This window comes from Dipteris shenzhenensis, chromosome 9 (assembly GCF_047967505.1).
Source record: "Dipteris shenzhenensis isolate YYH24624 ecotype China chromosome 9, Dip_SZ_1.0, whole genome shotgun sequence".
NCBI classification, from domain to species: domain Eukaryota; kingdom Viridiplantae; phylum Streptophyta; class Polypodiopsida; order Gleicheniales; family Dipteridaceae; genus Dipteris; species Dipteris shenzhenensis.
The window spans coordinates 52,514,029-52,539,280 of NC_141604.1; the positions used below are offsets into that span (position 1 = coordinate 52,514,029).

General features: G+C 45.5%; 1 protein-coding gene across 1 annotated transcript in view; it reads right to left on the reverse strand.

Moving 5' to 3' along the window:
• Window positions 1–3,871: 3,871 nt before the first annotated feature.
• LOC147898822 (protein CYCLOPS-like) overlaps window positions 3,872–25,252 on the reverse strand; it is a 74,526-nt gene continuing 53,145 nt past the window's right edge. The window contains exons 7-12 of the mRNA XM_087379236.1: window positions 13,425–13,474; window positions 13,249–13,297; window positions 13,028–13,063; window positions 5,411–5,468; window positions 4,740–4,868; window positions 3,872–4,403 (exon numbers count right to left, since the gene is read on the reverse strand). Coding sequence (XP_087235362.1) covers window positions 4,280–4,403; window positions 4,740–4,868; window positions 5,411–5,468; window positions 13,028–13,063; window positions 13,249–13,297; window positions 13,425–13,474 — 446 coding nt within the window. The 3' untranslated portion in view covers window positions 3,872–4,279. The remainder of the gene's footprint in view (window positions 4,404–4,739; window positions 4,869–5,410; window positions 5,469–13,027; window positions 13,064–13,248; window positions 13,298–13,424; window positions 13,475–25,252) is intronic.

Below are 25,252 nucleotides of genomic sequence, written 5' to 3' on the forward strand. Positions count from 1 at the left end.
TTATGGAAACCTTGGATGGAGGATCCGTCAGTGTAAGTATAGTCACTAAGCAGTGCTGGGCCAAGTGGGGATGACCTAAAATGTAGAGCACAAACCTCATTGTTGATGGTTTGGTTCCCTTATCCAAGACTAACTCATAAAGGGTGCTTTGTGTGGTGTTAACCCACGTGCTTGGCGAAGATGCCTTGCAATCCTAAGGTTGGTGTGCTTGGGTGCAGAAGAGGTGTCAACATATACATTCGGAGTTCAAGGTTAGCTATTATAGGAAAACGATGTGATGATAGGAGAATACCCAGTCACCTACGCACTTAAGAACACTTAAAAGAATATGGAATGCATAACAGTAATAGAGTCAAATATGAAGACAAGTAACATCAACTTGTATTGAAATCACTAAACTGTTTAGAAAACAACCAACCTGCCTCCTCGGCTTGTAGTGAACAATCCTTATTCTAGCAGGCTTAGGTTGGATGAAGAGAGGTCGGCACACTGATCTCTTGTTCTCTTCTCTGCCTTTTACAAAACATACAAATCTACCTAACTACCCTCTAAATAGATGCGGTGCTGATAGGTGGTGATGCTGCTATCTCCTGCACCTCCACTAAAAACCTTGTGCTTGGTTAAAACTCCACCGCTTTCATTGGAGGTCGGCACTTAGTGACCACACTTAGGTGGCCCATGTTAACCCAATACTAGGGCTAACATTTTGCCTTGACTACCCTTGGTCATGTCCTCATGGACTAGTAGGAACCTGTTTGCTGCTCGAATGTGGAGGCTCCAAGGTTGAAGCCCCGTGGTCGTCAATGTCGATGCCTTCGAGAAGTGGTCGGGGACAAATCGACTATCCAAAAGGACCAACATTGTGTTTAGAAAAGATTCTCAGCATCATGTGATCATATGTGCATAGCACTAACCCAATAGAGTGCTATAAAGGAAAGGGTTAGATGCCCTAACCTTAAAAGGGTTTGAATATATTTTACAATTTCAACTAAATCTAGTGTATAGTTAGTCATTTGTGGTGTGCTCTCTAACTGTACCCTCTCTCCTCATCTCCACTCTTCTCCTCTCCCCTCTTCATATTTTGTCATGGTATCAGAGCTCCCTTGCCTTCTACTGAGGCATTGCAATTCAGAGTGCTAGAAGGAGAGAGATTGAGAGCGTTAAAGTGTCCTTTCCCTTCCGGTGAGTGAGAGGAAATTTTCGTCCATTTTAAAAGTTTTCGTCCATTCATTTCGTTCATTATTCTTGAGTGTTTGTGAGAATTCTTCGCGAGGAAGAGAGAATCCATTGTGAAAAAGAGAGAAAGTTTATCTTCTTTGAGAGCCACTGAGAGAGAATCAAAGAGTTATTTATTCTGAGAGAGAGAGAGAGAGAGAGAGAGAGAGAGAGAGAGAGAGAGATTTTGATTGGAGAACCTTTGTGAGAGATTTCTTGCTTTAGAGATAGAGAGTTTTTTGAAGCTCTATTTTATGAGAGGGAGACATATCTTGAAAGGAATACTCTCCCAACTACTAAGACCATGTGTGAAACAACTACCTACAACACAACAAGCAACTAAAGTGAGATACTTTGAAGGCCTCTCCATCAACCTACTCGCCACGACCTACAACTACGAGGCTCCCTTGACTATAGCGACTTCTAGCAATAGTCCAACACAAAAGGCACTCTACAAGGGACTCACGAGCTCCCTCGCCAGCCCAACCTTCAACAATAGGTTTGTCAACAATGCCTAGCGAGCCTGCTCCAATGACTCTACACAAGCTACAACCAAACGCCAGCCTCCAACTATTAGCTATATCAACGGCTCCTTCCAATGCCCATGCCATGCCTAGCCGACTACAAGGCTCCTATGTCCACTGGATACAGCAACTAAGTAATTAGCCTCGCGGCCCCTATGAGCATTGTAGCACGTCCTTGACGGCTCACCTCCACGACCCAATAGCTGCCACATAGCCGCAACACACACAGGTAGCCTATGATGACTAGAGCTTGCAGCCAGATGACACAATATCTTCCTCGCATGTGGACTCTTTCTGGACACCTCCGGAGGCTTGGCCACGTGCAGGAGGACGGAGGTACAATTCATAGCTAGGGAATTAGAGGCCGATATAAGAGAGGGGAGGTTAGCACCTAAAGGAAAAGCAAATCACGTGTTTGCATGTGTGAAAAAAAATCCCCTTTGAAACACCATTCAAAACATATCCCTCAAGGCAAAGGAGTGAAAAAATGCTTCCAATTGGTGCAAAAGGATGAGGTTTACATCCTCAACAATGTTGACATACATAAGCACATTAATTCACTAATAAGAAAAAATCAACTCTTAAACCCCTCACATCCTATAAAAGCAACACCATCCCCTCCCCCTCCCCCCTCATTTTTCCAAGCCACTTCCATCTCTTCTCTATCTCCAAATTTCATCAAGCCTCCATATTTTCTGTCTACCTCCATTTTTTGTCCTCCACCTTCTGTCCACCATCTTCACCACCACCACCACCACTTTTTACATCAACCTCCCTCCTCCACCACCACTTTTTTGTCAAGCTCCCCCCCTTCATCTCCACTTGTTCCTCCACCTCCCCACCACCTATACTTTTTTTATCATTCATCCCCTCCACCTCCACCTCCACCTCCACCTCCCACTCCCATCATCCCCCTCTCCACCAGCTCCATTTTTTTTGTCGATTCCCCTCCTCCACCATCACTTTTCCATCAAACCCCCACCCCCACCTCCATCACACCTCCACCGCTAAAGGTAATCATACTTTCTCCCTCGACACCCCCCCATCTCCCTCCACTCCACCATCTCTCTACCTCCCTCCATCCCCCTTTCCCGCTTCACCCCACCATCTCTCTACCTCTCTCTATTCCCGTTTCACCCTTCACCACACCATCTCTCTACCTCTCTCTACACCCCATCCCCTTCCTCCCAGGCCTAGCCGACCACACTAAAATGAAGCCATTCGGCATTGTTGACAATGTGCCAATAAAAATTGTTGGCGTCTGGTTCACTTTCTAGTTTACTATATTGGACCTCCCCAAGGAATCCACAACATACCAGATATTGTTGGGAAGACCAAGGCTTTGGGAAATTTTGGTACTCCATGATTCGGACACTGATCGAATCACAATCCAAAACAAAGAAACCACTGTCAAGATCAATTTGGGAACAAGGGAGATCAAACCCACTATTCCCATCATCTAGCGAGCATGACCACTCAACCATTGTTGAGTGGTTTATATAAAAATTAACAAAAGTTTATACTAAGAGCCTCAAATTGAACAAAAGAGATTACATTTGAAAAAACTCAGTAATTGCTACTGAGAGCCTTAGAGAGCAAACGATTACAACCAACGAGCCAAAAGATCGCTGAGAGCCTTAGAGGCCAAATGATTACATCCATCCATTGTTAAGTGGTTATGAGCCTCGTTGAGCAATAGGATATTTGCATAACTCAGTATTGCCGATTGCTGATAGCAAGAGGATATTTGTGCAACTCAATCTTACCGCCAACCCAGCTTGTCGCATTCAAGTTTTTTGGGGAGCCGACGAAGGAGATGATGGAGAGGCCGAAGACTATGCACATTGCACAAATGCAGGATTCAGACTACAGTCCCCCCAAAAAGATGATAGTATGTTGTGATTATCCTTAGCCCTTCATTAACATATATGGGGAATCCATACAGCACAGCCTTCTAGAGGCCAGAGGTGTACATGCCATCCAAGGTGCTGACATGCAGATATGGGGGGAATAGACCAAGGAAACAAAGAGATTCCACAAGAGCGAGCATTTCAAGTCCTAACAGGCATAGAATTTGAATTTGCTTAAAATTTCAAAATTGAGCAGCCCATGGCTTTTGCAATTATACCAGATATATGCCAAAACCAAAAAGTTCTTTGCTTACAGTACAAACTGCAATACAATATCCATTAATTATGCCTTGGGCAATCCTGCATGCTCGAGCAAAGACACTCGAGTTATGGTCTGCTCCTGGGAATTACCAAACATTGACAAAAGTGCTTGTGCTTAGTAGAAGTCCGTGTTTGGTATAAATGTATATCATGGTCTGCTCACAGGAATTGTCAAACAATTGACAGTTTACATGTTTCCTCTGTCAATCTGCTTCCAGGTAAGAAGTTAATGTCCTGACTGGAAAGCTCTGAGATTTCGCAGGCGCAGCAAAAAACTTCAATATTTTACAAACTGATAAGATGAGAAAACAATCGCAAACTGCAATCATGATCCCCTTCAGGAGAAGGCGTTCGCCAGCTTGAGGTCGATCAAGCTAGTCGATTCCCTGATGTAAACTGCTCAATTTGCTGCAAAAATCTATCTTTATCCTCTTGCAGATCCTCATTTTGTTTTTGAAGCTCTTCTATTTGTTTTGTTTGCTCTGAATCCTTTCTGGTGAACAAAACAATAAATAGTAAGTTCGGGCTTTACAGCTACAATAACATTTCTTCTTTGAACATACATAGCATGCAGCAAAGCTTAGGTCAATGAGCACTTGAGAAGAAACTCCAGCACAAAACCGCATCCTGAGGCAGGGAGTTCTCTTCCAACGATGTCAAAGAAAATAAGTTTGAAACTTGGACTTGACCTTATGAGTTGCTGGGTGCCCATTGCAGTGAGCTTGATGGTGAAAAGGTTATTTCATTCTTACACCAATCATTTCAGTTCAAGTTTCGACAAGCCAATCGACTCATTTGGTTTACAATTATCAGGGCAAGTGGTGATGACCTGTTCATGAAAGATAAATTCAGCTTCAGTGACCGAACCTCCTTCTCCAAGGCCTCACAGCGCTTCAAGGCAGCTTGCAGATCTGAAGGCAACATTGGTACAGAATTTCTGCACTTTGCCTCAGCCATCCTAGAATCCACAACATTAAAAAATCAATCATGATGATTTCAACTTTCTGCTGCCAGAGACCCCTGGTATGGAGTCAAAAAGCGTCATACACAGTGCTCCACAAGATGGAGGATTCTCCAGGGACTTCATGCTAATAAAAGATTAAACGAAAGATTTTCAAGAAAATCTTAGTATGATTAAAAATGCAAAAAATCTGACAGACACTTACGCACCCATCCTAGTAACATGTTATAGCAGTGCACTTGCATCATTTTTAATGGTAGAATGCAACACCTTTGTGTTCTTTGAAGGAGAAACAGATTAACAAGAGTACTATATAAACAAGCCAAGGTTCCCAAAGTTTTAATCACGTGGTATTCAAGCAACTTGAATCCTTGACTTCCATTTAACCTTCGTAGGACCCTCACATAAGCATTAGCCCAGGAACCCGAAAGGCTTCCAGCTCATAGCTAAACAAAGTTGAAGTATAGCAAACACGCTGGGCTGTCCTCTCCCTAGGTTGTACTTGGCAAAATCTGAGAAAAAAAGTATGTGAAACTTACTTCCTTTGCCGTTCTACTCTCCTTTTTTTGGTAGGATCCTCCTTGTCCGCAGTGAAACCTGAGAAAGAGATGCAGTTAGTGAGCTCCTCAAAAGTGACTCTCAATCAACATTTTACAAATTTGCTGACAACAGGAATACTTGACTTGCATGATTCGTCGAGTTCCAAAAGAGAGCAACTGGATCGTTAGACTTACCCAACATTACCATATAAAATCGTAAAGGCTTGAATATTTACACTGATGTTTAAACTTTGGCACATTAGGTCATTACTCTGTTTCTGAAGAACTGTAGGTTAGTAGATATGGCTCCTTCTGCAGCGACTTCTCATTCATGGATTGAACCAGCCTTTATACAGAGGTTTCACAACCACCTAGCTATATTGCATGCTAGAGGATTCAATCAGCCTTTGTAGTGATACACAAGCTGGACTATAATTTAAGAGTCACTGAGTCTCCTGCATCTATTCTAAACATGAGTATTCAGAACTCCTAGATGTTAGCCACATTGTGAGGATTGAACCAGACTTTGTACAGGAGGTTCACGACCTCCTAGCTATATAGCATGCTAGAGGGGATCCAATCAGCCTTTGTAGTCATATACAAGCAGCACTATAATTTAAGATCACTGAGTCTCCTGTATCTGTTGTAAACGTGAGTCTTTACAACTCCAAGACTCCAGAGTGTTTAAAGTGCCCCTCGCTAGATGTTGGCCAGATTGTGAGAATGAGAAGCCAAACTTATATGACAAGGGTATCGAGTATCCAACCATGAAGGTGAGCAGAACAAGAAAAGGAATTATGCATCACATAGGTGAAGAAAGAGATGTAAAAGGCAGTAGGTATAGATCTATGATAATTACAAAAAGGCACTTGGACAGAGCAGCCCTCACAAGCGTGAACATGAGCCACGAGCAATGGCAGATAAAGGCTCTCGAAGACCAATGCAGCAATCCCAAGTTGCAGGAGCCAAGACAGCTAGAACGCCAGGCAATTCCCCAATTTGGGGCTAGGAGGTAGCTCTGCTGATGGAAACAACAGCCTTGCTCAGCTGCTGAGAGAAGTGGGCTCTGATAAAATAAAGCAAAAGATCAGGAGTTTACAGCCCTCAACGAATTCACACCCTGGAATTGGAGTGAACAGCAATTTATGAGGCAAGCTCGTGGCTCCACTTTTTGTCTCCTATATTCTCATTCTTCCCTTAACAATAGTGGACTCACCCTCTCCCACTTATATGACAAGGGTATCGAGTATCCAACCATGAAGGTGAGCAGAACAAGAAAAGGAATTATGCATCACATAGGTGAAGAAAGAGATGTAAAAGGCAGTAGGTATAGATCTATGATAATTACAAAAAGGCACTTGGACAGAGCAGCCCTCACAAGCGTGAACATGAGCCACGAGCAATGGCGGATAAAGGCTCTCGAAGACCAATGCAGCAATCCCAAGTTGCAGGAGCCAAGACAGCTAGAACGCCAGGCAATTCCCCAATTTGGGGCTAGGAGGTAGCTCTGCTGATGGAAACAACAGCCTTGCTCAGCTGCTGAGAGAAGTAGGCTCTGATAAAATAAAGCAAAAGATCAGGAGTTTACTGCCCTCAACGAATTCACACCCTGGAATTGGAGTGAACAGCAATTTATGAGGCAAGCTCGTGGCTCCACTTTTTGTCTCCTATATTCTCATTCTTCCCTTAACAATAGTGGACTCACCCACTCCCACTTCCGCCCCCCGCCCCGCCCCCCCCACAGTTCTCCTCCAGCAGACATTAATAGTATCATATCATATCATCTCTCTCTCTCTCTCTCTCTCTCTCTCTCTCTCTCACAAGCAGGCACAAAAGGAGTTTACTATTCTGAGAGGGGATAGGAGAAGAAGCGGAAGTTATAATCTTGTCTCAGCACTTGTGGCACTGTTGATGACTGTGGAGTCTCTTGCTGGAGTAGATAATGATCAGGAGTAGGAAGGTGGAGTCAGGGGCTTGCTTGAGCATTTGCTGCATTGTTATAGTTGGAGCTAGATGCTCATTCCTGTTTAACCTTGGATAAGCTGACCATTCAAGCTTTGTGTAGTTGTTGCTCTTTCCTAGTCTTACATTATCTTTTGTTATGTCCTTTCATTGTATACTGCATCCTTGCCTTTTCCACCATTTAAATCTTCTGCATGCTATCATTCAGCCTTTAAACCTTCTCATGCTATCATTGCACATGTGCTGACTCCTAACCCATGGCCTTAGGCTTGCCATGATGCTTCTAGAATAGTCTGACCCACCCCACATCTGAAGATACATTAGAAATGCTGGCCTTAGGCTTGCCATGATGCTTCTGGAAGAGTCTGACCCACACCCCACATCTGAAGATACGTTAGAAATGTTGGTTTATTGTTCCTTTTCCGTGTCAAATTGATCTCTAACGTAATATAACGACTATCTTTCAAAAAACGTGTAAAGACTGGAATGGCTGCATAAAGCAAGTCCCAATCTCAAAAAACAGTTGATCATGGTGCTTTTACAATCTTCTCAAGCTATCTCCATCTGAAGATGCCGGGGGAAACTTGGGTATTAAGTTCCACCATGCAAAATATTATGATTGTCATCTCCATTGTGATAAAGCCACACAGTGACCCACATTTACCCCGTGCACAGGGCCCTTCCATGTGAAGCCAACTCATCATCCCCCTATCCACTTGGCCGAGCAAGAGATTGGGGGCCTTATACTATACTCTGTACGCTAGAAAGGAATGCCACAGTCCCACAGCCTTAAGGACATCACTACTTATCTATAATAGCCTAGAAGTGCTTGCTTGAGCATTTGTGCCGCTAACTCCATAAGATAATCTCTGGCCAAAGTTGTGCCACGGTCTCCCTATCAGACGATTGATTACTGCTAATGGCATGTGCTTGAGTATTTGAGAAATGATCTCTATATGGAGGGTGGATCATGTGGGTTTCATGTGAAAGATGTCACAAAGAACCTGATATAGATCTGCTGTCAATTGTCGGTGTCTTGGGGAAGAGAATGTCCAATAATGTGCCTCAGCCTTATAAAGTGAAAACACCCAGTAATGGCCATCCCTACTAGTTGCGATGACATGGCAAAAGGCTGTTAAACACAGTGGAAACTCTTGGGCCCTTTGTTTTTATACCATATTTGTTTAGAGGACTATGAGAAGATGGACTGTCCTTCCATTTTTTAACCTTTATTCACATGTCTAATACCATGATCACTTTGAAAAAGATGGACTTCATACCTGAAACTGCTCCGTCGCCCCACCCCCTCCTAGCTTCTCCTTTGAGAGGGGCGGTGCTGAATTTCCTGCTCACCCCCCACCCAACCTGGGCCCCCCTTTTCCTTTCTCCTGTACTTCAGCCCTGGCTCGTCAGGAGGTTTTCTTGGCCTTAGCTCATCTTGAACCTGCTCTTTTACTCTCGCCAATCAGCCCCTCTTGAGCTACGACAATGGAGGGAATGCCACTCCTATCACTGGGGATTGCTTCATTGGCTCCTGGCTCCGTTGCAAAGTCCCTTCTCTTCTGTGTTTGGTTTCCCCCCTTCCCTTTTCTCCCTCCAAGCACGTTCGATGGTTCGAGTTACTAGATGAATCCCTCATCTCAAGCTTTGGCGTGGGTTTTCTCATTGTTGGAGGAAGGTAGGCATGTCCCCGGAAAGAAACGGGTACCCCCCCTTTTGTGGACCTGAGCAGTTTTCTGTTCGGTTTTTTCTTTTAAAAAAATTTTCAGATAGTAAGGCTTTGGTATTGATTTTGTCTCCAGCCCCACAATTTTGCGGAGGCTTGTGATGGATACTACTCTCCCACCTCTGCTGTAATGGTGGTTTTGAATGGAGTATGTTACTTCTCACTATGTAAATTTTAAGAACAGCAAAGGGAGGCTGACTTAGTGAGGTACTTGTAGATTTTATTCTGGTAATAAACTCCTTAGTGAAATGTACACACAAAAAAATTACAACTCCCCAATGAAGGGTATAACATAAAAACACGAGGATATCTGCCTGACTGGCCGTTCTATGGGGATAACCTCGTACAAAATAGCCATTCCAATGGTTTATAATCCCATATTGTACCACCATCTGTGAAATGAAGGAAAGGGCATGGCTCCCATATACTGATAAAAGCCTCCCTCTTGGAACATTTCAATACCACCTAGATTAAGGTGTAGGAAAAGTATTGTGCCCATCGGATATGCTTTGCATGGTCGGTCGAGCATTAAATACCATTTCTGCGTTAGTGTCATGCACATCCGTAAAAAACACGCTCCTAGGTGTGCTATCCGATCAAGTACTTATGCGATGGGAATGCCACTTTGCATGTAAGTCAATTCCACCTAGTTGAAGGTGTGTGCAAAGTATTGTGCCCATCGGATATGCTTTGCATTGTGAATCACAGCCCCCCCGCCCCCGCTCTCTGCCTCGTCCCCCGCGTGCTGCCTCCTCCCTCCCCTCCTTGCTTCTCCTCCCTCCCCTCCCCCCTACCTACTGCTCCCCCCGCCTCCCCCTGGTTCCCCTCCCTCGCTGCTGCAGTCCCTCCCCGCGCGCTGCCTCCTCCCTCGCGCTGTCTCCTCCCTCCCCTCCACCCTACCTGCTCACCCCCCTCTCCTCCACTCTCCTCCACTCCTCCTCTCCTCTATCCTCCCCTCCTCTCCCTTCATCCTCCCCTCCTCTCCCTTCCTCCTCTCCTCTTGCTGCCCCCCCTCTCTCTTTGCTGACTCCTCCTCTCCTTGCTCTTTCCTCTCTCTCCCACCTTCCTTTCACCCTCTCCCTTCATTTAAATCACCCTATTCTACTTTAGGGGTCTCCTGGGCTTCAGGAAAGCGGACGGAGTTCTTCTTTGTGTTTGAATCGGCCTTTCCCACCTCGATTGACGAATGGATTCCCATTCAATTAATCCGTTACCGCCCACACTGGCCGCGAGAACTATCACTTTCTCAAAAGACGAGCTGTAGCAATTGCAAAAGGATTTGGAGCATGAGTGTTTCACGACTCTCTTCGCACGCATCCATGGCTCCCACCCCTCCAAGTCACAAGCTAGAGATTGGATGCTTGCTGCGTTTCCCCAGGACCTTGCCCCCCACCTTAAGGATGTTCATTTGTTGGGACGAGGTTTCTTTCAAGTGTGCCTAGATTCCCCGGACATCACGAGAGACCTGCTACAAGCCGGGTTTCTATTTCTAGGCTACAGGAGGATTTGTTTCCCTTTCAATTGGGCTTTCAATTGGGCTTTGACCCAGTTGAAGAGGACAAGTAGGGAGTTTCTATTTGCATCAGGTTCCCTGGTCTCCCCTCAGTTTATCATCGGCTTCTTTAAGCTATTGGCGAGAGGTTTGGTGTGGTAGCAGAGATCCCCCGTCTTCCTGGCGAGCCCTCTTTGGCTACTGAGGCGGTCAGGATGGATGTCAGGCTTGCACACCTACCTTGGGACATTGGGTGGACAGCCCTCGCTGGATTTTTACTTCCGCCTCTCTTAGGTCTCCTGCCTCTCCTCTCATGACTGCCATCCTAAAAGCTTGGGGGAGCTTCAGGAACACTCTTGGAAGGGTTCCGCCCTCTATCCTTGAAGAGATTGATAGGCAGCCAATCATTTGGAACGATAGTTTACTTGATGAGCATGGCAGACCACTGGGCACTTCCCATTATATGCAGTGAGGCCCGCCTACACACAGTAGGCACTTGGAAGGCTTTTATGCTCTCTTCAGGATGTACCACATATTCCTTTCAGAGCTTCACATGTTTCAGTGGACCCCTCTTGGGAGATTTTGGCTAGCATTTCCTCTTGGCACATTTGGAGAGCCAGATGCACAGAGGCCTTGGATGACACCCAGATACACCGATCACAGGTGTTCATGGGTATTTGGAGTGACACGGTTCACACTTTGATAGCCATATGGGCTAGCATGCAGGGCCCTTCATGGGCAGCCTCTTCTAGGAGGACTGTATTTCTTTGAGTTTGGAGGGGTTCTCCCTTTTTCTCAGAGGTTGCTAACGGATTGAGATGGCACTATCAGCCCCAATCCTTTCTTTTTGGCTCTTGAGCTTTTCATGCATTGCATGGTGTATCCCGTATTCCCGTATGGAGCTTGCTCTAACGGTTTTCTTTAATACTTAATAGAAGTCTCGTTTTTGCAAAAAAAAAGCTCTCCTCCATTATTCTGTGCCAGCGGGCAAACACGATTGCAATGCCTCTGAGACTCCTCTGCGAAACCACATCGTGAGCTTGTAATTGGAAAATGACCAAACCCAAGCCAGGTGCCCATTGCAAGTGCCAATAGCCAAAGGAAGTGGGAGATCTTCCTTGGCCAATAATTGTCCTAGATCTTGTGCCAAAAATCCTCAAGAAACCTCTGAGAGAGAGATCTTGTCTATGCCAATGCTCTGATGCGGCTGGCCATCAAACCTAATCTCACTGAATGGCTGAAAAAAGGAATATTGGGGGCATCTTGAATGCAAGGCTCTCTCCAAAACCACTCTCCTAGGTCGCACTGAAGCCTTTGTGAGGGTCTCCTCTCCCAAACGTAAAACCTCCGAACCACCTTTGTTATGCATGGATCGGGATCAATGTACCACCTCCTTTGATATTGAGCTACATCCTCTCTCTCAAGTCCTCTATCCCAACCTATTGTTTTTGTATCTTGCCATCGTCCTATATCGTAAATGTGAATGAGGATTGACCTGAGGTACCCACCACCAAAAGCAAGATCTCATGTCTTGTAAAATACCCAAACCATGAATGAGCCTGTGCAACATGTGGCTCCTGAACTACTCTCTAGTCCTCAGCGATTGCACTCTCAATCTCCTCTATCATGATCTAGGATCTCTGTCTTTGAGCAAGTGGGGGCAACTCTGTGAAAAGAAAACCACTCTCCCATTGTGCTGACCACTGTCCGGGGGAAACCGCCTCAAGAGAGGTTGGATCTCTGCCAAATGGTGTGTCGCGGGTTGCTGATTTGATACGGTCATTGAAAAGGAGGGGTGTCTCCTCTGGTAAACGACATGGGATGCCTCTGATAAAGTGTCTCTCGTACTGCATCCCAAGCCCTAAGAATAGCTGCTGCAAACCTCACCTCTAAGCTCCTACCCAACTGAGTAGTCCTGACAAGTTGAGAAATTTATAGAAATTTCTAATCTTATGATAAGAAAACAAAGAGACATATCAAAAGGAAGAGTCCAAAAAGGTTTTGAAGGGGATTGACGAACTGCATGAAAGGAAGTAATCATGAGATTGATAGGGAGGTCCCTGCTTTGTTGGTGCTGCTGTTTTTTGAGGTAAGAACTGAGTTTTGGCTTCTTGTGCTTTGTTGAGGACCATCAAAGACAATATTTTCCACCTTTTTCACAGCCTTTTCCATCTAATCACAATGACCAGAGATGGGGTGCCATTGCTGGGTTTTTTTACTTAACGAGGCTGAGCCACATGATTGGACCTTCTCTTCTGCAAAACACTGACAATTGATGGCAGATCTCTCTCAGATATTTGGTAACATTCTTCACAAGGATACAGGAAAGTAACCGCGAGATGGATAGACAGATCCCTATTTTGTGTAGTGCTGAATTTTCCAGGATAAGTTCCAAAGGATAGAATTTTGGCTTCTTGTGCTTTGTTTAGGATCACACCTTGGGCAGGCATATAGACCAGTCCTTTTACATTCCCTGCACAGATGAAATGTATCTATTTGTTCTTGTTGTGAGCATCAGAAGTACATTGAATTACAGTTCAACAGTATGTGCAGTTGAGAAGAAAAATCGTATGTTATGGCCCTTCTTGCTGTTCCAGGGAAATTCAAAGTAGTTTGTCATTCCATTTCAACAGAAAAGAGTGGGAGATAGACATTTACCTGATCCACCTGATGAATTGACTGAACCCACCCGTGTGAGATGTGGATTCTGCATGCAAGGGTACAATAAGTTCTATGGAATATTACATAAATCGAGGTTTTTTTAAATGAGATTTGCAAAGGTTATAATTCAAAGAGAAAACATGGAGAATAAATTTTGAGATGCTGCAAAGGACCTTGGAGAGGTCACTTCGCTGAGCGTCATCCAGCTGATTCTCCCCATTGCCTATGCAATTGAAATAAGTTTAGCAGATTCTTGAAATGGTTTTAAAATGTAAATACAATTAAGTACTGTAAAATGGATATTCCTTCACAGATCAGTTAAACTGCACCCTTGTAAGCCAAGTCAGAAATGAAGAACAGAGCTTGAAAAATCTTGTGCTGTTAGGGAGGAGGCCTTATCACCGCCTACCCCCCCACTCTCGAGCTCCTTTGTTGCTCCCTTGCCCTCGTGCCCCCCCTCCCCTCCCCTTCTCTAAGAGCCAGCCCACTCGCCATGAGCTTAGCCAGGTCACGAGAGCAGACTTGCTACAGCTTCATACGTATCGCACTTGGATTTATCCCACGCAGCTTCCGATGAAGATGGCCACATATCGTGACCACTTCCTTCGGATCTCAGAGGATGGATTTGTCATTCCACCAGGCTATACAGGTATCCACATGTCCCACTCACTGAGGATTGCCCTTGGCCAGCTTAGAGTCTCTTCGCATCAGCTCGAGATAGAGGTTGGTAGGATGCGACGCATGGAGGATGGACGGCGACCAGGCCGAGAGACCAGGATCTGCCCTTGTTGCACCATGGGAGAGGTGGAGTCAGAGGAGCACTTCATTTGTAGATGCCCGCTATATTATGAGCTCAGAGGTAGATTCCACTGTCTCTTCACGGATGGCTTTGGACCTCTCTCACGAGTGATGGACTACGAGGATCAGCATTGCCTAGCTCTTTATGTCAGGGAGGCCACTATGCTTCGACGAGACTACCTCAGAGACCATCAGCACAGACCGGAGCGTGATAGAGCCCAGCCTGATAGAGCTCAGGCACACGCTATACCAGAGGACAGAGACCAGGAGGAGCACGAGGAGGTCAGAGCTCACACAGGACACATGCCTCCACCCTGTGGATGTACATATGAGATGGTTTGTAGACGCCGCAGGATCTTGTTACATAGGGGACGTACTCGTCGCTTCATCTCCAGACGATCCAAGATGATGGCAGCTTTTCGGAGGAGACTTACTCATGGAGATCTCGCCCCACCAGCCGCTCACCTCACCTTTGCTCAGATTTGTACTCTCATAGCAGGAGGCAGAGTCGATGGACAGGATTTCCAGTATTATTTTGGTTCTCAGACTCCGTGACACCTGGACTTGTATCTTTGCATTGGCATATTGTACTCATCCCCCCATTTTGCACCCAGGGGCGGTTTCCTTGCATCTAGTTTACTTTGTATTTAGGCTCAGATTTGACATTATGTACTTTCACTTGCATTGTATTGCGTAGCACTTAGATGATATTCGACGATGCCTCTTCTTTGTGGCACGTTGATTTTGTGCTATCTTGTATGCAGAGTTCTTGATGTCCCATGGGCCCATTTTGGCCTTTAGTGGACAATAATACACTTTCTTTCTTTCTTTCTTTCTCTCTCTCTCTCTCTCTCGGTGTTGGTCTGGTGTCTTCTTCAGACTTGACTCCTCTCTTTCAGCTTCTAGGGTGTAAGCCCTGCTGAGACCACCCACTCCCATGGGATTTTTGGCACGTAGGTCTTTCGAATTAAACAGATGACCGGAAGAATGACTTCACCCTGGAGATCCTGGTCCATCTTGCAGCCCCTCATGGGAGGCACCATTGGACCAATGGTTTGAGGTTACGTGCTCTATAATTCATTCCAAAAAACTAGTGAAATTGCTTTGGTTGAGACCTTCATATGCTAAATCACTAAATGAATCCTCATTCAAAGGAGGACTTATTGTTTAGATGATCAAAAAAATGGTTGTGTTATAAGTTTCTAATATGATTTGCAGGTTGGATGAGCATGCCATTATAAGAATAAAGTTCAAGGATTTCCTTTCAAATGCTCTTATGCTATGCCAGCATTTTTTTGTATCCCTAAAGAGCGAGGCTAAGCAAATTGAGATTTGTTGGCAAAAGAAAGGGAAGGGAAGGCCCCCTTGGTATCCATTGACAAAAGGCATCTTGGGTAGATCAGTTTTTTTGGGTAGGCAGTAGATTGAGCACGGGAGGAGGCCCACCCTCTTGCTATCCCCCTGCTGGATTTTGAGAAGGCCTACGACAAGGTGTTTTAGGCTTTCTTGGAGAGCACCATGCAAAGGCTAGGCTTTTTGGACCAATGGGTGTAGGGGGATTCTATTGTCACCAATTGGTGCTTCTTCCAAGAAATAAAGCAGAATCTTTATTAGATCGATTACAGTCAAAGAAAGTTGACTCTGGTTCACTAGAATGAGTTTTGTTTACTTTGCTTTGCATTGGTAAAAGAGAATTGTGGGGACGCCCACAAGGGACTAGGATAAGTCCAAGGACTAGAATGTATGCATTTGGCTAACCTCTAATGGGTTAACATGTTGGATATTTTTTGTGCGAGGTACATAACTTTGGAGAGCGCTTGATTTCCCCACTTTTTAAGGGAAAAAGCACAAGTCAAGTGGCACCTCATGGAACGAAGAGCCCCCTTGAGTTGACAGCAATAAAGCGCCTCCCCTTTAAGGAGAAAGCGCTTGCTTGGGAGAAACACTAGCTTGGGAGAAACACTAGCTTTCTAGAGAAAATCGCCTATTCTAGGCAAGAGAAGCAGACCCAGCTTTTGGAAAGCACATGCTTTCTAGTTGGCTGGCCTAGTCTATAAATTAAGGGCCTCTAGGCTCCGAGTTTTATTGAGAATTGTACCTAGATTTTTCTCCCTCGTGAGCCACCTTGTTCAAAGAGATTTATAGACTTTTGAGGGGGCCAGCCCTTATTTGTGGACTCTAGTGCTGCATTTTCCTTCTCTCTCTTCCTCTGCTACACACTCTCTCTCTCTCTCACGCAATTTCTGCCCAGCCCTCTCCTGAAAGTTTCCCAAGCTGTCTCTAAGCCCTCCAGCCCCTAGACGAAGTGGTTTTCAATTGGTGAACTGTTCTTCAGTGCTTAAATTGGTTTCTGTTGCTTTGATTTGGATTCGAAGTGCAATTTAGCAAAGAAGGTTGCGATTTGACTGCTGAACCTGAGTTTGAGATGTGGTTAAGGTTTCATCTGCCCTATATGCAGGCATCTCCAACCAATTTCTCATTGGGAGGTGACCAAGAAATCCTGCTTCGGAATGAAAAGAACTCGGCCTAGCAAAGTTGCAAGAGAAGGAACATGCTGGAGTAGCAGGACCAGCAAGTCTTTAAGAGTCACCCAAACAGGACAAAAGTGGAGAAGGAAGCGGGCTGGGGATCAAAAAGAGGATCCCAAGGCATAGCAACTGCAAAGTGACCTGCTCCATGAACTCCACCCAAAGTAAGCAAATGGAAAACACTGTCCACAGAGGCACAGTGAGCAAAATAAAATCCCCTGCCCATGAACATAAAAGAGGTAATCTGGCCAACACCCATAGCAACTGAAGACCAAGCTTGCAAAGAAGCCACAGTCATGACTCTTCCCATAAAATAGAGGCAAACACCAAGTTGCTGTGCTTGGCGAATACTCTGAAGTAGAGGTTCAAGGGAAAGAGTTCGTCGTAAAGAAAATCCAGCAGCACAAGGCGAACACCCATAGCAACTGAAGACCAAGCTTGCAAAGAAGCCACAGTCATGACTCTTCCCATAAAATAGAGGCAAACACCAAGTTGCTGTTCTTGGCGAATACTCTGAAGTAGAGGTTCAAGGGAAAGAGTTCTCGTAAAGAAAATCCAGCAGCAGAAGGCGAAGTTACCGAATCAGCACACATTTGACTAAACAAATCATGTTGAAGCGAAGAGGAGGGGAAAGCAGAAGAGTCGAATTTTGCAAGCTTCACCCCTTCCAAAATTGACGGAGATAACGAATCCCTTTTCTTCTTCCGAGCATAATGAAGGGTAGGGGAAGAAAAGGAAAGTGGCACAGAGATCGAAGGAGAAGAGAGATCAGCCAAAGAAGGAGAAGAAAAAGTCTAAGTAGAGGCCAGAGGCTGCAGGGACTGCATAAACTGTACGGGTGTTTGCAGAAGAGGTACAGAGGATGGCTGAGGGTGCACAGATGGCTGAATTTGTACAGACTGCCAATGGCACGGGAATATCAGAGGAGGGAAGCAAAACAGGCTGTGTAGTTGTAGAGGATAGAAAATGTACAGAGGGCAGCAGAGACGGCTGTACGGAGGCTGGGACAGAGAGCAGGGTCTGCAGAAAAGGCTGTACGGGGCAGTGGAGCAGAGCAGAAGGCTGTACAGGCTGAACGGGGATGTGCAGGGAGCACGGGAGCCGTACGGGAAACTGTACGGGGGGCTGCAGGGTGCACGGAATCTGTAAGAAGGCCGTACAGCTGACGGCAGCTGTACGGAAGGCAAGGTAGGCAGCATGGATGTCGAGAGTGACTGCACAGACGGAAATGGGGAGGAAGACGAGGCTGGCAAGGCAGACGAGGAGGTCTCCATCGCACCTCACACACTTTTTTTTTTTTTTGGGGTGAAACCAAGAAAATTATATTATGAAACATCCATTTACATCAGGGCAGTGCTCGAGAAAAGAGCCAATGCCCTATCCATCAGAAGCTGTAAAACAAAAGCTGAATACAAGAAACATCCAAATCTTCCTCATGTAAGGCATCATATAAAGACTGCCGCAATGAGGCTCGGAAGAACTCATAAGGGTGCTGAAGGGGAGAATTCAGATATGCATGATTTCGCTGCAGCCAGAGGGTCCATATGGCCCAGTATCTGATCCATTGGAAGAAAAGAGAATACTGTGACAAAGAAGCTGATAGCTTGCCAAACATCCAGAAAAACCTGTAGAACCTGTGTGCAGGAAATCTGAGAGATAAGAAATAGGAGATCTTGTCTAGAAGGTCTTTGGAGTATGAACAAAACCACAATAAATGCGGAATACTCTCAGGAGTATGATGACATCTTGGACAAAGAGGTGAGGCAATCCTTCTTTGAGCCAATTTCACTCCCACTGGAAGAATACCAACAATGCATCTCCAGGGTTTCCTGACCCTCATGATGGATTGACTTTGTCTATGTGCATGTAAATTCCGAAAGAAAGATTTCGAGGAACAACCCTTATCGAGCATAGGTTTAACTCTAGCCCGTGTCTGCCATTTGGAAAGTTTGCGTTTATCATTATGTTACGCTCTAGCCGAGGTAGCATGACCTCGGAAGAATCAGTCGACATTTTCCTTAAGGATCTACGTTTGTAATATATTTATTTGCGCTTCATGTAAATGATCGGGAGGGAATTAATGTCAAGGTCCTAGGTGAGGGCTGATAGCACCACACTAGGTGGATCTATGGTTAAATGCCTAATGCAAGCAATGTGCCTAGGGGCAAAGGAAATCAAATGTATCCCAAGAGAGGGGTGAAAAGATGCATTAGGAAAGGCCCTATGATGGTGACATGTGGCATCTAGATCCATCCAGGGAGATGGGGCTGTTGAGGTAAGTAAGAGAGAGAAGATGAGCTTCATGTATGGATTCTGATCAAGGATTTCGACTTCTCTGTGTGTTCTTACGCTTCAACAGGAATTGGCTGGGTGGAATTTAGATGGTGCTACTCCCGTGATCTGCAGTGATGCGTAGGAAGAACGTAATATTTAGTATCAGAGCTTACAGGTTGAACGAGGAGATTGCGTAGGAAGAGAGTGAGCTGGCAGAAAGCAGGATTTCAGACAGCGATCAGCTTTTTGCATTTCAGACAACGATCTGAAGCTACTGCGCATGCTGGACTTGACCAAATTGAGTTACGACGTGTCTGTTAGGTGGCTCTGTTCGTGAGGCTGAGCCGTTGATGGACTGCTGTGTGTGCCTGGTGAAGGAAGACTTTGAAGAACGTAATATTTGGGATGCGTGACTGTTCATGGGCTTAACGGAGAGGTCTGATCGGCGCTGGCCTATGCAAATAGCTTGGAATATCAAGATGTGTGAAACAGAGGATATACGTGGCGATGGTCGACGCACGGGGTTGGGAGTCTGTGAAAATAGCAGGGTAGGCTGACGATGGACGGACGGCTCTGTGGCCTTGTAGCTTAAGTTCCAAAGAGGCTGCAGTTAGCTTACGCCTGCAAGTTTGTCTTTCCTGTAAATTGACGAAACGAAAGTGGGAGTTTCGAATTTGCTTCATCTACGAAACCTCATCGACGAAGGAACGTCCGTCTTGCTTATAGGAACCCTGCTCCTATTTTGGATGACTCAGCCGCTCCATGACTGGTAGCATCGTTGCTCATAAGGAAAGTGGGACATCTGCGCTACGTGAAGACTCCAAGGATTGCAGATATTGCGAGTCTTGATATCCGGCGTCGTGATCTAACACAGTATCAAATCGGGTGGCAGGAGCGAATAGACCAGGGGGCTTTTGACATCATTTGCTCTTGTTTTCGTCATTTTTTTTTCCCTGAACTTAGCTTGTGTGAAATATTCAGCTTGCATGAAAGGATAGCCAGCCCGTATGTAGGCTTGTGATTCAATCGGCCCTTTATGTAGGGCATTCTAGTTAGGTCATGATTTGGGGGCACATAGGTGAGCCCTTCTCTCTTTTGTGTTCGCTTTGATAGGGTCCCCCTCTTGCCCCTATTCTATTCCTCTTTATAGATAGTGGAAGGATTGGGTTATTTTTTGCATTCTCTAGTGATCTCTAGGGATGAGACTACCAATTTGACAAGAGGAGGACCTTTTAGATTCAGAGTTTGTAGATGACATATCTTTGTATTATGGAGGGATCAACCGTGGGCTTGGAGGTAGTCCGAGAGACCTGGATGTTTACTATGAGGCCTCTAGGGCATGAATCAACTGGACTAAATCTATTGGCTTCTTCATGGGCATAGAGTAGGCTCAGGAGGTTGGTGGCTAGAGGGAAGCCTTTGGTTTTCAATAGATTGATTATGCTTGTGTATATGTCTGTGTGCTTCAGTCAGAGTTGATTTGCAGGAATTTCCCTAGTATAGGGAAAAGCGGTATTTGGGTTATGCCTGTGTCAAATGCCTAGTCAGTGTGCATGTGGGATTGCAAGTATTCCCTAGAATAGGGAATTGTGTCAGAGTACCAATACATTGAATTTTGTTAGTTTGTAAATACAGTGTTCTAGCGGTGTTATATTTTTTTTAAAAAAAACACAAAAGAAAACAAAACACCCATTGACCTGAATGGAAGCAGAAGAAGGAGCTTCCAGGATGTGGACCCTGTAGAGTCAGGAGTCCGGCCGACCCAGCAGGTTTCGCGCCCAGTAGTTCACACCTTATCTGGCAGGATTGCATTACTTGAGGATGCCTTGCAGCAGTTATTAGCGCAATGGTTACAGGCAAATGCAGGGCAGTCTAAACTTAGAAGAGTGATACACAGTATGTCTGCCAGACCTTCTCGAGATGAGAAAGGAAAGGCTCCAATAGAACCGGAGTCTAGTGTCCATGCGGTCGAGCCTAGGAAGGCTAAAGTACCTAATGTTGCCAATTATAGGCCGGAAAAGTATTCTGGTCGGATGAATGGCCGTAGTTCTGATGTCATTGAGACCTGGTTACACAAATGGGACGAGGTGTTCGCCATTTGCGAAATCAGAAATGATATCAAGAAAATCTGCGAGGCCACCCACATGTTTAGTGAGGCAGTGGATCGGTGGTGGATTAAACAACAGAAAGATGGTATTGCATCCACTACCTGGGAGGGGTTTAAAAGAGAATTTAAAAAACACTTCTTACCTCCTGACGAAGCATCCTGAGCTTGGGATCAGTATAGAAACCTTCGTCAGAGAAATTTGTCAGTGGCAGAATACACTGATAAGTTTCGAGAGAGCGTAATGAAGGTTGATGAACCCCTACCTCAATCAATCCAAGTGAAAGATTTCATATTTGGATTGAATGATCGGATTAAAATGGAAGTTCGGGCTAAGTATGCAAACACGTTGGATGATGCAACAGCCATAGCCCTGAACTATGAAGATGCCAAGGGCAGCAAGCCAAGTGGGTTTGCGCAGGTCAGAACCTAGTATGGGTACCAGAAGAAATCTGGGTTTAAGAAGAAGTGGATTAGTAAAGGGAGTGGTTCTCAGCCGACGAGTGATCAAGCCAAGTAGGCGAAACCAGCTGAAACTCCTAAGTCAAGTACCACCATTGGAGTGAAGAGGAAAGTAACACCAATGGCAGCCCAAAAGTCTCCCTTAAACCCAGAGCAAAGAGAAAAAGCGAGAAGAGAAGGTTTGTGTTTTGGTTGCCTTCAGCCTCATCAATGGAAGGATTGTCCACGAAATAAGGATCGTCGGATGGCTGAGATGGTAGTATCAGAATGCGACGTGGAAATGGAGGGAAGTCCCAGAGCGAAACAGATGCAGATTCAGCTAGCGGGATCTTCTCAGAGGAGGTTGGTACCTTGTTTGTTATGTGTGTCTGTTGCTAAGCTAGTAACGAGTGCACCTGATAACATCCTATCTAAGCCCGCAACAACGGGGTATACAACCTTTAATGATACGGAGTTAATTAAGATGAAAGGGCAAGTGGCCAATCATGATGTCATTGTGTTGTTTGACTCGGCGTCAACTCACAATATAATTAACTCCAAGCTCGTCAAGAGGCTGAAGTTAAAGACTAGCCCATCTGACTATGCGTATACATTCAGGATGGCAGATGGAAGTTCAACTGAAGTATGGGACCAAAGGGTTACCTAGTTGGAGCTTCGTATTTAGGACTATGCTAAGAAGCTTGATTTTGAAATGACTAAGCTTGCTCATGCAGATATAGCCCTGGGTAAGGCGTGGCATTCTAGGAAGAATCCAGCCATTGATTGGAAAAGCCACGTATATCAATTCAAGATGAATGATGTGCTTTATGTCTTACCAGGTGAGAAAGATGTACCTCAGGGACCGTTGGTCTTCGTGATGGAGATCCGAAAAGCTCAAGAAGAGTTTTTATTCCTTTGTACAGCATCGGTAGAGCCAATTGATGATTCTTCAGCTAGCACTGATGTTGTGCAAAGTGGTGAAATGGCCAAGCTAGCTGATCTTACAGCAGAGGAGTTCTCTGACTGTTTTAGGGATGGGCTACCTTATGGGTTACCACCAGGGGCAACAGGGCGCCCAATGCCCACAACACACCTAGTACCATGATGGAGAGCTATCAGAGCGGCTCCCTTACCTCAGGAGGAGACTTTTGATCCTGTTTAGACAGACGCCTTCCAGACTCCAGAGGTGGATGTTGCTGCAGCCCAAGAAGCTACAGTTCCACATCAGGAGGGGCCTTTAGATCCACCAGGTCACTTTGGTCTCTGACCCCTTGGTTTCTGACCACGAGGGGACTATAGGTACTTCTTCCCCGCAGACTGTTCCTGCCACAGTCAGGACAACCGAGAAAGTGTAGGCGCAGATGAGGGCTCCTGATTCCTCTTTACCCCAGCCACGGGCCTCCTCAACCCCCAGCTCCAGTTCTACTGATAGAGGCCTGGCAGGTCCTTCTCCTCCATCTTCCACGAGTGCAGGTCTTCTTCGCACTCCTCGGCCAGACTTGCTTATCAGGAATTCTTTTTCGGCACTGGCAGATTCGGCGACTTTCATGGATGATGAGGAGTTTGTGCCCTCCACCTTAGGGGTCGGGTAAGCCAGTCTCCTCTACTAGGTCGGGTAAGCCTTTCCATCCAGCATCCTCCTATCGATGAGGATAGTCAGCTAGAACATACAGGGCCTAGGCGGAATTCCACACCGTCACCTAGGCAACTGATCCGGAACCAGCTTCATCCAGGCATCACTGGAGGTGCTATTGATATCCGTTTTATTTAGGAACACAAGCTGGATGCCAGTGATCGGTCTAAGTCTGGCAAACTGCTTTTAGGACATACCTTCTGGTCGCCTGCTATGGGTACAAGGGGAGGTACTTGCATTTCGGTCTCTCTTTCTATTCTCCCCTTGGTTGCTGGTCATGGTATTATCTCCCCTTCTAGAGAGATCATTATTTTGATTGGAGGGCATAAGATTGGTCTTCTCAATCTTTATGCTCCCAACAACAGAGGGGAGCGGATCTCCTTTTGGAAGAAGTTACTCTCTTGGGCCCCCATTGCAGATTCTTGGATCATTGGTGGCGACTTTGAGTTGCCTTCAAACAAAAAGGGAGGCAGACAGGGTGGAATTCATTCTTTGGAGAGGGCAGCCTGGGATGCCTTTCTCTTTCAGTTTAGTGGTAGAGACACTTAGTTGGATGATGCCTATCATATTATGCCACAGTCACTCCTGTACTCTTGGTCGAATAGGAGAATACACATGCCCATTCATGCATTGATTGACAGATTTTATGTAGACAATTGGGCACTTGACAGAGGAGGATCTGTATGCATTTCTACTGGGATTTCCACCTCAGATCATTTTCCAGTGGTGTTGCAGATTCTTGAGCCTCATCGGAGAGGACGCTCTGCCAGTGTTAGGATTCCGGATGCTTTTCATGCACAGGAGAGCCTCACGGAGGATATTTTACAGATTTGGGTTTCTCACATACAGGGTGGAGATGTCCATCCATCTCAGGTAGCTGCAGCCTTATCCGGAATTTAGTGACTACTATCATTTAGTCGCTGATTTTAGGAGACGTGAGATTCTCAAATGTGAGATCGGTATACGCCAGCAGTTAGCGTCCCTTCAAAGGGAAGAGCAGAAGAGGCCCATAGATGCTTGGATTCAGGAGCACCTTGCTGCAGCAAGGGCTCATTTGCAAACATTGTTGGATCAGAGAGCAGAGTATGCCTTTCATGCATGGGAATCCTTTTGGATTCAGATGGGTGGTAGGGTCAACAAACACTTTTTCTCTACTCATGGGCCCAGACATAGTAGAGATAGTGTTTTGCAACTTGTTGACTCAGACGGGGTGTTACAATCAGATCCTGATGCTGTCATGCATGTAGCTTCAGATTTTTTTGCATCCCTTCTTACTGCAGATCCAGGCACGCAGGCCATTGATGATGCCCGAGAGGTTATTTGGCAGTGTATCCCTGTATTGGTGAAGGATGAGATGTATGTTTCTCTGGATGCACCTTTCACCAATGCAGAATTCAAGACTGCATTACTTGCCCTTCACAAGGGCAATTGCCCAGGTTCAGATGGACCTACCCCCTCCTTTTTTATTACTTTTTGGGAGTAGATTGGTGATCACATTACATCAGCCCTGCAGGGCATGTGGGACTCTGGTGAGATGCCGGACTCACTCACAGATGGTCTCATTCATCTCATCCCAAAGGGGGGTAATAGGAATCTTGTGTCTCAATGGAGACCCATCACTCTTTTGGGCACTTTTTACAAGATTCTGGCGAAAGCCATCAGTCTGCAGCTACAGGTTTTTCTTCCAGATTTGATTCATGACATGCAGACAGGGTTTGTGCATGGCAGAAGTATTTTTTATAATATTTTCTCATTTTGGGAGGCCTCAGAATGGGCCATGCAGAGCCGCCAGAGATTGGCCATTCTACTCTTGGACTTTGAGAAAGCTTACGACATAGTAGACTGGGATTTCTTAGAGGGTACTCTATCTCGCTTTGGTTTGATTTCTCTAGCATCATCTACTTTATATTCCTAAATAAAAAGAATGTTAATAGATCCTCCAATGACACCTAGATAAAGGTGATTACGAAATAATTGCCTTCGGCGACGCTGAGGTACACCACCAAGGCCATGAATGCTCCAATTAACAATCCCCATGAATGACAATATTCTTGATGATCATGATAGACCAATTGGTACTTCTCATTATATGCAAAGGTCTAGATGGGAGAGAGGCCACATTTCCACGTCGTGGGATCTTGGAAGGATTTCAAAAACATTCTGGATGATCATAGATTCCCATTTAGTAATTCATCTTCGAGGAAAGGAGAGTTTAGTAGATTG